We start from the raw sequence: 10,000 nt of genomic DNA, 5'->3' as shown, positions 1-10,000 counted from the left end.
TCTCCACCACTGATGCAGAGCCATGAACAGTTAACAGTTACATTTACAGACAGAACATTTACTATGTACTTAATAATAATGTAATATGTATGTGTGTGTGTGTGTGTGTGTGTGTGTGTGTGTGTGTGTGTGTGTGTGTGTGTGTGTGTGTGTGTGTGTGTGTGTGTGCCTGCCTGCCTGCAGCCATAGCAGCCCTCAACTAAAGGCAGAGATAAACCCCCCCAGCCCCACTCTGTCTATATATTCTGCATGTTATCTTCTTGTGTTTGTCTGGTATTACCTGTCGGCGTGCGGCCCATTCCTCCACTCTGAAGAGGAGAATCATTTCTCTTTGGGGACAGAAGTCTGAAGTCTGTTGTGATTATATTCATGTTTATCATGTCTCTTTGGGGACAGAAGTCTAAAGTCTCTATATGGATTGTATAAATATATTAAAAAAAATATATATATATATAAAAATGATTATAAAGTTATTGAGCTGTGGAAAAGGGGTAGGATCAAATACGTTTATACTTCTTCCTACTCCATTTCAGGCATATCGATTCAATATGTTATTTGTTTATTTTTTGTTTATTTTTATTTGTGAAATCATTTGAACATATTATTTTATTGTATTTTCATGCTTTTAATTTTTCTTTTTTGATATGTCTGAAATAAAATTTAATCAATCAATCAATCAATCAATCAATCAATCAATCAATTATATTCATGTTTATCATGTCTCTTTGGGGACAGGAGTCTAAAGTCTATTGTGATTATATTCATGTCTGTCTCATTTCCCCCCCTGTTACCAGGAGCTGATGCTGTGTTACATCATCCACCCCGCCGACCAATCAGAGCAGGAGCTGGACTCACCTGTCTGTCTGAGCGCACTGAAGGTTCAGGTAACAAACTGTCTGTCTGTCTGTCTGTCTGTTTATCTGTGTCTGCCTATCTGTCTGTCTGTCAGTCTGTGCGTCTCTCTGTCTGTCTGCCTGCCTGTCCATCTGTGTCTGCCTGTCTGTCTGTCTGCCTGCCTGTCTGCCTGTCCATCTGTGTCTGCCTGTCTGTCTGTCTGCCTGCCTGTCTGCCTGTCCATCTGTGTCTGCCTGTCTGTCTGTCTGTCTGTCTGTCTGTCTGCCTGTCTGCCTGTCTGTCTGTCTGTCTGTCTGTCTGCCTGTCTGCCTGTCTGTCTGTTTCTTGTGGTGAATGCACATGACAATTTTTGTTTTATTAATATTTTCTATTTGAAATATTAAGTATTTGCTTGTGTTTCTGTGTGTGTGTGTGTGTGTGTGTGTGTGTGTGTGTGTGTGTGTGTGTGTGTGTGTGTGTGTGTGTGTGTGTGTGTGTGTGTGTGTGTGTGTGTGTGTGTGTGTGTGTGTGTGTGTGTGTGTGTGCGCGCGTGTGTGTGTGTGTGTGTGTGTTCTCTGTGTGAACAGGAAGTGATAGTGAGCCGGTGGGTTTCGTCCAGAGAGCGAGCGGAGCAGGACGACCTCTGATTGGCCCACAGACCGGTGATGTCATCAAGGCCTTATGACATCACAGAGACTGAATGTGTTTGAAACTCAGATGGACTTTTATTTTGAAATGTGCAGATCTGATCCTGTTTATATTGAGTCAGATCAGTGAATATCTCCTCATGGTCTGCTACCTGTCAGCGGGCATGTTGCTATGGCGGCCCCTTTGTTTACATGCCAGTTTACAGAGCCTAGGCGGTGTATCAACACTGGATTGTTTTGTCAATGCGCACACAGAACGGACAAGTGGTTTTGACATGAAGCGTTCTCCAGAATCACTGACTCTGACTTTAACCTGTGAGTTAGCTGCAGAGATCAGCGTGTGTGTGAATGGTAAATGTTCTCCACTTATAAAGCTCTTTTCCCTGGTTTTTCACAGACCCAAAGCGCTTTACATTGTTTTGTACACATTCACCCATTCACACTCGCATTCATACAGCGATAGCAGCAGCAGCTACCACGCAGGGTGCAAGCTAACTATCAGGAGACATTTAGGGTTCAGTGTCTCTTTGCCCAGGGACACTTGGACATGTGGCGGGGAGACGGGGGATCCAACCACCGACCCTGCACTCCAGAGGCGACCTCCCTGCCCACTTTGCCACTGCCGTGATGGTCTGGTGTGATTATGAGTCTGCATGGAAACGCACTGATTGTTCTTCTTTAGTATCCACTAAAGCAATCTAAAAGTTTTTTCACAATTTGCACGTTTTCTATGCTACTAGTTTCTGGTATAAGATACATTTACACTAATTGGCTGCACCAAATATTGCACTCTTTTGTACATGACAATAAATCATTTGAAATTGTTGAAATAAATAACACTTAAAAATTAACATCAACAACAGATTCTTCACACAAAACAGAAAAAAAGGCGGTTCTCTAAATGAATAACCAAACCAACCTACCCTCAAAACTATAAAGTTGGCCTATGTTTGGTTGCAACATTTAGGCTTAGTTCATTCTGCTCTCACTGCAAAAGCACTGAAATCATTACTGAAATCATTACAAAAAAGTTCTTAATCTTTGAACTCAAATCTGTTCCTTCAGTTATTTCCAACTTCTTTGTGCCTTGTATCTTTCTTTGCATTAAGAACTTTTTAAGGTCTATTTTCATTTTTACTTTTAGAAACAATACAGAAAGCAGGACCTTGGTGGTTACAATAAGTAAAACAGGAGGATGCTGCTCGTCAGCTTCATTGTGGTATGACCCGGCTGGTTGGTCGATTGGCCAGGTTTCTGAAAAACTGGTCAGACCTGGCTGGCCGTGTCAACCTGAAGACTTATGTGAAAGCCTTTAGAAGTTATTGTCCCCAAAGGGAAATTCTTTTTCACAAAAATGTACTTTATGGAGAGAGAGAATTTAAACCTGTTTGTAGACTCAGGACAATGACAGAGTAACTAGCCTGTCCAGTTTATAAGAATGTAGAAGAACTACAAAAGGTACCCAACCTGTTTTTTCATGGGGTCCAAATACTTTTCACAACCACACCCAGACACAAGTAGCTTTTCTGCTGCTTTTTAAATGGCCTTAAGCGGAGCCGCGGCTCTGTGTAAACACCCAACTCTGAATAGATATTGACATAAAAATCTAAAAATAAAGGTTATCTAGGTAGGTTATTGGCTTCCAAAGACCATGGGCCCCCCAAGTGGCTGGGCCCTAGAAAGCTTTCACACTTTCTACCCCTTATGGGCGGCCCTGTCTGCACATACTGTAGATGTGAGCTGATTTTGTGTAGAGATTATGCCCTGATACTGCCATGAAAGGAAGCATTTCTGATATTGTTTCAAGGTGAAGTTCCCAATTCTCAGAAACTTGCTAAATATGTCTACCAATGGATTTTAAGGATACAGTTTTGCATTTGAGAAGTCATCTTATTCTGGAATCACATCAGAATGGCAAGCCTTCTCTGCAGACATCCCTCCATGGGCTTTGCATATATTGCAGCAACTTAATTGACACCAGAGTTTTATAAACGATCTCCAGCAGGTATCATCTGCTGATGACATCTCTTCATCATAGTATTTTGGATCTCCTTGCAGCTAATGGGGAGTTACAACAAGTGCATCAGGCAGAATCAGGCAATTAAGGACTCTTTCAATGCAAATCCAATCCTAGCATCTTCTCTGTCATAATGTGCACAACGGCTGCATAGAAAATCATTATCACTTCCTCTTGCCTTTGTGAGACAAACAGGATGGCAGTTTTCCATATGAGTTCCAGGTCTGCTGTCGGGTCCTATGGTTCTGATCTCTCTCTCTCTCTCTCTCTCTCTCTCTCTCTCTCTCTCTCTCTCTCTCTCTCTCTCTCTCTCTCTCTCTCTCTCTCTCTAACTAATAAAGGCAAAAATTACCCAAAAATAACTTGACATTGTTATCTTGAAAACGTTTAATACATTTATGGCAAGAAAATTAAATCAAATGAATATTATGACTTCATAGTTAATCATTTATTTGCACATGCATTGTACCATATCTCTTGTTAAACAAAGTTGTCGGTTGATTTGGACAGTAATGAACGATTTGTGGATATCAGAAAAGAATGTATGTATAAATAAATAAAAATTAACATTGGATTCACCCTTAACTATTGACCTTAACCGTCTATGATGTTGTATGTGGTATCATAGTAATCCCTGACCATGAAAACATGGGGGTAGACATCACTAGTTATGTGGTATTATGTTTGGTTCAGGAGTTGTGATGAAAAATGCATAATTAGGCTATGGCGGAAAGTAAAATGGTCTCCACGGCAACCATGATTCAATTTTGCAATGGCTAAATATCTGAAAATGCTCAGGGCCCCAAACTGTATAAGTGTACCAAGTTTCATGCTTCTCTGAAAAGGTTAACAATTTGGCACATATCCCCTCTACCATAAAACAGTACTTTAGGAAGCCGAACATTGACATAAAGGTATGGTTAAGAAACCCCTTAGAAAATAACTTTCCACCACATGGATTCCTTAAGACTTTTAGTATGTTATTAATTACATATTCATGAGTCAAAAACAGTTGGAATGGTTTATGTTGCAATTTTTGAGAGGTCCACCCATATTTTCTCACAAAATGCCTGTACTATAACCCAGTAAACATTTTTAATAAAGATAAACCTATCTAACCCAATAACCATAACCAGTAAACATGTTTAAAGACCTATCTAACCCTAACCCTCAGGAGCTTTACTGGGTTGGTTAATAATATAACCAGTAAACATGTTTAATAAAGACCTATCTAACCCTAACCCTAACATGTTTAAAGATACATCTATCTAACCCTAACCCTAATAACCATAACCAGTAAACATGTTTAAAGACCTATCTAACCCTAACCCTCAGGAGCTTTACTGGGTTGGTTAATAATATAACCAGTAAACATGTTTAATAAAGATAAACCTATCTAACCCTAACCCTAGACATCAGGAGCTTTACTGGGTTGGAAGATAAATCGTCTTTTTAATCGTTTGAATTATTTTTCCGAGCTACGTACTTCCGGCCGCTGTGTTATGATCTCGCCGCTCCAGTCTCGCGATAGCAGCTGTTTCCCTTCACGCGCCACAGACAGAAACGAGCAGAGACGTCGCGAGGCACCGACCGATTAGCGCCCGTTACCGACCGAGCCTGACGTCACACCGTTTACCGTCGACCCGGTGGATCCCTGAAGGTGAGAGCGCGAGCCTCGAGCTCTTTAGCCGCTACCGGAGGCGGTAAACACCGGGAAACCCCGCCAGGCCAGCAGGGGCCTACGGAGCTAGCGGCTAGCCGTTAGCATTACAACGATTACAGCGCTCAGGTGCAGCTCACCTGAAGCTTACCGGCTCCCGTGAAGGCCCGTGGCTTACGTCAGGGTAGAGAGCTGACGTCATGGTGCTAGTGTGGCGTACAAAGCGGAATTATGACCGGGAGTTTTACGGTTAACGGTCCAAACGTCGTTAGCAGGACACTGAGCTAGGTGGCTAACGCTTAGCTCAGACCAGTTCCATCCGGGTCACACACTCACGTGAACTCGTGAACCTGGTCAGCGCCAGCGGACCGGCTAACTATTCAATCTAACTAATCCAGTCCGTCATCATTAGTATTGTTATGTCGCGAGAATCAGCCGTTTGTTTTAAAGGCTGCGCACCAAACCTGCGCAGTGTTTATGAGCCAGCAGAGGTTTAGACGTTACAGGTTACACATGTTTATGAAGATCAATAACGTTTTGCGTTTCTGTCTCTCTCTCTCCCTGTGTCTCTCTCTCTCTGTCTCTCTCTCCCTCTCCCCCCCTCTCCCTCTCCCTCTCCCCCCCCTCTCTCTCCCCCCCTCCCTCTCTCTCTCTCCCTGTGTGTGTGTGTCTCTCTCTCTCCCCCCCTCTCTCCCCCTCCCCCTCTCCCTCTCTCCCTCTCTCCCTCTCCCCCCCCCCTCCCCCTCCTCCCTCTCCCCCCTCCCTCCCTCTCTCCGTAGCAGCACCATGTCTGATGACCTGGACATCGAGGCCATGCTAGACGCTCCCTACACCAAGGTAACGTGTGTGTGTCTGTCTGAGTGTGTTTGTCTGAGTGTGTTTGTCTGAGTGTGTGTGTGTGTGTTTACACCAAGGTAACGTGTGTGTGTGTGTGTGTGTGTGTGTTTACACCAAGGTAACGTGTGTGTGTGTGTGTGTGTGTGTGTGTTTACACCAAGGTAACGTGTGTGTGTGTCTGTCTGAGTGTGTGTGTGTGTTTACACCAAGGTAACGTGTGTGTGTGTGTGTCTGTCTGAGTGTGTGTGTGTTTACACCAAGGTAACGTGTGTGTGTGTTTGTCTGATTGTGTGTGTGTTTGTCTGATTGTGTGTGTGTTTGTCTGATTGTGTGTGTGTTTACACCAAGGTAACGTGTGTGTGTGTGTCTGTCTGAGTGTGTTTGTCTGATTGTGAGTGTGTGTTTACACCAAGGTAACGTGTGTGTGTGTGTCTGTCTGAGTGTGTTTGTCTGATTGTGTGTGTGTTTACACCAAGGTAACGCGTGTGTGTGTCTGTGTGTTTACTTGGGGTGGGAATCTCTTGGCACCTCACGATTTGATTCGATTCGAGGTCAACGATTCGATTCAAAATCGATTCTCGATGCATCTCGATGCAATTTTTTCTTTTTTACGTACTATATACCTGTGTGTGATTTTCAAAAATATATTTATATGCACATCTGAGTTTGCTACTCAGAGTTTGCTAATCACTTCCTACTTTTGTGATAATCATTAAAGACAATCAACAGATGAATTGTCTTCTCTAATATTATATTAAGAGACAAGCTTTTCTTGTCACAAATATGACTTTCTATGAACAGTTCAATAATCAATGCAGCTTTCAACACAATATGGAAGTATGTAAAAACTAAACCGATTCAGGTTAATTTTCTTTCTACTCTGGTGAATCATGTTTCTATAGGATTTCTATTCTATTATTTTCTATGTCATTTCAACACATTGTACAAAAGGTTTGGCTTGGAATTCAGCTCTCATACACAAACCTAAACAGACACAAAGCCAGGTCAGGTCATATGGTTTGCTGCTCTCTGCCCTTTTGTCGCCACTTTTAACAACTCGCACGTGTGTGTGGTGCAGGAAATACTAATATTAAATAGGGGAAGGTGGGGTGATTTGTGCAACTTTTTACTCAAAGTGATTTTAAAGTGAGGCCTTGACAGTTATGTCTCCAACTCAAATATGTACATATATTTCAGGATGTTGTGCATCCCTGGCAATAAAAACTTTGGATCTGGAATAAACTGTTTAAGAAATATAGCTTTCGGAAAAAAAGTTGTCTTGTCGCACAAATCACCCCACGTAGTGGGGTGATTTGTGCGTCATTGTGTCACAATGACAAAGTCACCATCATCATCTTTCTGGCCATCTGAACTCTCATCAGTGGTGTCGTTAAGTGGAATTGAGATGTCACTCTCTTCTGAGCTACTGTAGACAATCACTTTCTTTTGGTGACCAGCGTATACAGCCATGCCACTGGCACAACTCTCAGAAATGTACTTTGCACTAGTTGCTCCGTGCTTGTGGAACCAACTGCCACCTGACAAATGTGATTCCCCCTACATTTCTGCCTTTAAATCAAGGCTCAAAACCCATATGTACACCCTGGTGTTTCCTCCCCATTAACCTCTGCACTACTTACTTACCTCTGCACTACTATCTGTGTTTATGTGGATGTATGGGCTTTACGTCTTTTATTTTGGTTATTGTTATTTTACCTTCATTGTTTACCTACTGAATGCACTATGTACAGCACTTTGGACAGTGCAAACTGTCATAAATGTGCTTTTATAAATACATTTTACTTACTTACTTACTTATAACTCACCCAGGCCCTTGCGCACAAATCACCCCATCCCCAGAATTTTGGATAATAGGCATGATGCAGCAATTTAGGGTTGACATTGTGCTAACTATATAGACTCAAAGTGTAGCATACCAAAGCACTAAAACATGTGTCAAATGTTTTCAAACGTGTCTATAATTGTTCAGACACAATAATCAAAAAACCTTGATCATGGAAATTTTACTTTGAAAGGCAAAACACAGTTTTTTGAGCTTAAATGTGCTTATATCTTATTCCTTGTGTCTCCCTTCTTTACAGGATGAGTCAAATGGATGGCTCTTCTTAAATATGTGGTCACATTTCCAATTTCTTCCACGGTTTTCTAGAAACAAGGGGTTTTGCAACTTCCAAAATGCACAAATCACCCCACCTTCCCCTACTAGTAAAAAAAATAATTAAAAAAAATATTATTTTTTTTATTAAATCGATTATTAACTTTTATGAATCGATTCGGAATCGTTCGAGAGAGAATTGTGATTAATCGGAAAATCGCTTATTTTTCCCACCCCTAGTGTTTACACCAAGGTAACGCGTGTGTGTGTGTGTGTCTGTCTGAGTGTGTGTCTGTGTGTGTGTCTGTCTGTGTGTGTGTCTGTCTGAGTGTGTGTGTGTGTCTGAGTGTGTGTGTGTGTCTGAGTGTGTGTGTGTGTGTCTGTCTGAGTGTGTGTGTCTAAGTGTGTGTGTGTGTGTGTGTCTGTCTGAGTGTGTGTGTGTGTGTCTGTGTGTGTGTGTCTGTCTGAGTGTGTGTCTGTCTGAGTGTGTGTGTTTACACCAAGGTAATGTGTGTGTCTGTCTGTGTCTGTGTGTGTGTGTGTCTGTCTGAGTGTGTCTGTGTGTGTGTGTCTGTCTGTGTGTGTCTGTCTGAGTGTGTGTGTGTGTCTGTGTGTCTGAGTGTGTGTGTGTGTGTGTGTTTTGATGCTGCAGCGATGGGCTCCGCTCACTCTGAATAAACGTCTATCTCTCTTCGTAGACTTGCCTAACGATTTCTCACCTCTGCTCCCTGAATGCCAGTGTGGTCTGAGAAGTGAAGGTAGTAAACAGTCCCATCATGCATTGCTGTACTGTGGTCCCCATGGTAACGTTACCCTGGCCAGAGGAACAGCTAAGGATTCTGGGAGATGGAGTTTTAAGGGTTAACCCTTTCTGAGTCAGTGTTAAACAGTCATGGGGTGCTCGCCGCGAGGAGAGTGACATCACAATCCAGCCCGTTGATTGGCTGTAGCTGCTATGATGTCACCGAGCTTAGGTAACCCTGCCGACCAAGTAAGGGTGCTGTCGGCATGGAGACAGTTTTAGGGTTAAATTTCCGTTAGCAGTGCGGCTAGCTGCCTCAGAGCTGGCTTTGATTTGAATAGGTTCGACTCAGTTGGTCCAAGGGTCACAGGCCCTGTCTTCCGAATCTCATACTTTCTACTATATAGTTTGTAGAAAAAAGATTTAGGATGTCCCGATTCTTGTGGCCAGATTTAGGATGGTTAGAAGTACCCGGATGTCCTACTTCATCCGGCCAAGATTGTTAGTGTTGAAAACTGCATCCTATTTGGGCGATTCTGACCCACAATCCAGTGCGCACGTGAAGTGACGTCACATCGACGAAGCCTCCATATGAAAACAAACAGGGATGAGACGGATATAAAAGCAAGAGGCAAGATCAAGGAGCAATGTTATGATGAAATAAGAGAGAAAAGTATGTCCCAATAGTATGCCTACTGCATCCTAACTAGATTCTTTTTATCGTCGGATGTAGTATGTAGAATAGAAAAAAGAAAGAGTATGCGATTCGGAACGCAGGGAGGGTTAGGGGTTTAGGGGTTGGGTGCATAATGTGTGACTGCGTGGACCAATAGAAAGCCTCAGGCTGTGTTGTAAAAGCCCTACTAACGTCCTCCCTCCTACATACTCAACATGTATATACTACATACTGTCTACTTAACCATCGAGAGAGAGAGGCAATGGGTCAGAAGGGAGCGAGTTAGAGAGGGAGGGAGAGAGGGGGAAGGAGGGAGAGAGGGGGAGGGAGAGAGAGAGAGGGAAGGAGGGAGAGGGGGGAGAGAGGGAAGGAGAGAGGGAAGGAGAGAGGGAGAGGGAGAGAGAGAGAGGGGGAGGGGGGAGAGAGAGGGAAGGAGGGAGAGAGAGAGGGAGGGAGGGAGAGAGAGGGAGA

At 43.1% G+C, this 10,000-nt stretch overlaps 1 protein-coding gene and 1 long non-coding RNA gene across 2 annotated transcripts in view; both read left to right on the top strand.

Annotated features, from left to right (window-relative positions):
* The window catches only part of tsen2 (TSEN2 tRNA splicing endonuclease subunit), an 11,496-nt gene extending 8,855 nt beyond the window's left edge, over positions 1 to 2,641 (top strand). The window contains exons 10-11 of the mRNA XM_080054421.1: positions 795 to 884; positions 1,422 to 2,641. Coding sequence (XP_079910547.1) covers positions 795 to 884; positions 1,422 to 1,481 — 150 coding nt within the window. The 3' untranslated portion in view covers positions 1,482 to 2,641. The remainder of the gene's footprint in view (positions 1 to 794; positions 885 to 1,421) is intronic.
* A 2,393-nt stretch (positions 2,642 to 5,034) lies between these two features.
* LOC307270536 lies at positions 5,035 to 9,784 on the top strand. Its single transcript, XR_013845555.1, has 3 exons — positions 5,035 to 5,158; positions 5,938 to 5,995; positions 8,810 to 9,784. It is a non-coding gene; the product is annotated as an uncharacterized lncRNA (long non-coding RNA).
* Positions 9,785 to 10,000: the final 216 nt, after the last annotated feature.

Source organism: Ammodytes marinus (assembly GCF_949987685.1).
Source record: "Ammodytes marinus genome assembly, contig: scaffold_204, whole genome shotgun sequence".
In the NCBI taxonomy this organism is placed as follows: domain Eukaryota; kingdom Metazoa; phylum Chordata; class Actinopteri; order Uranoscopiformes; family Ammodytidae; genus Ammodytes; species Ammodytes marinus.
This window is presented reverse-complemented; position numbering and strand designations above follow the sequence as displayed.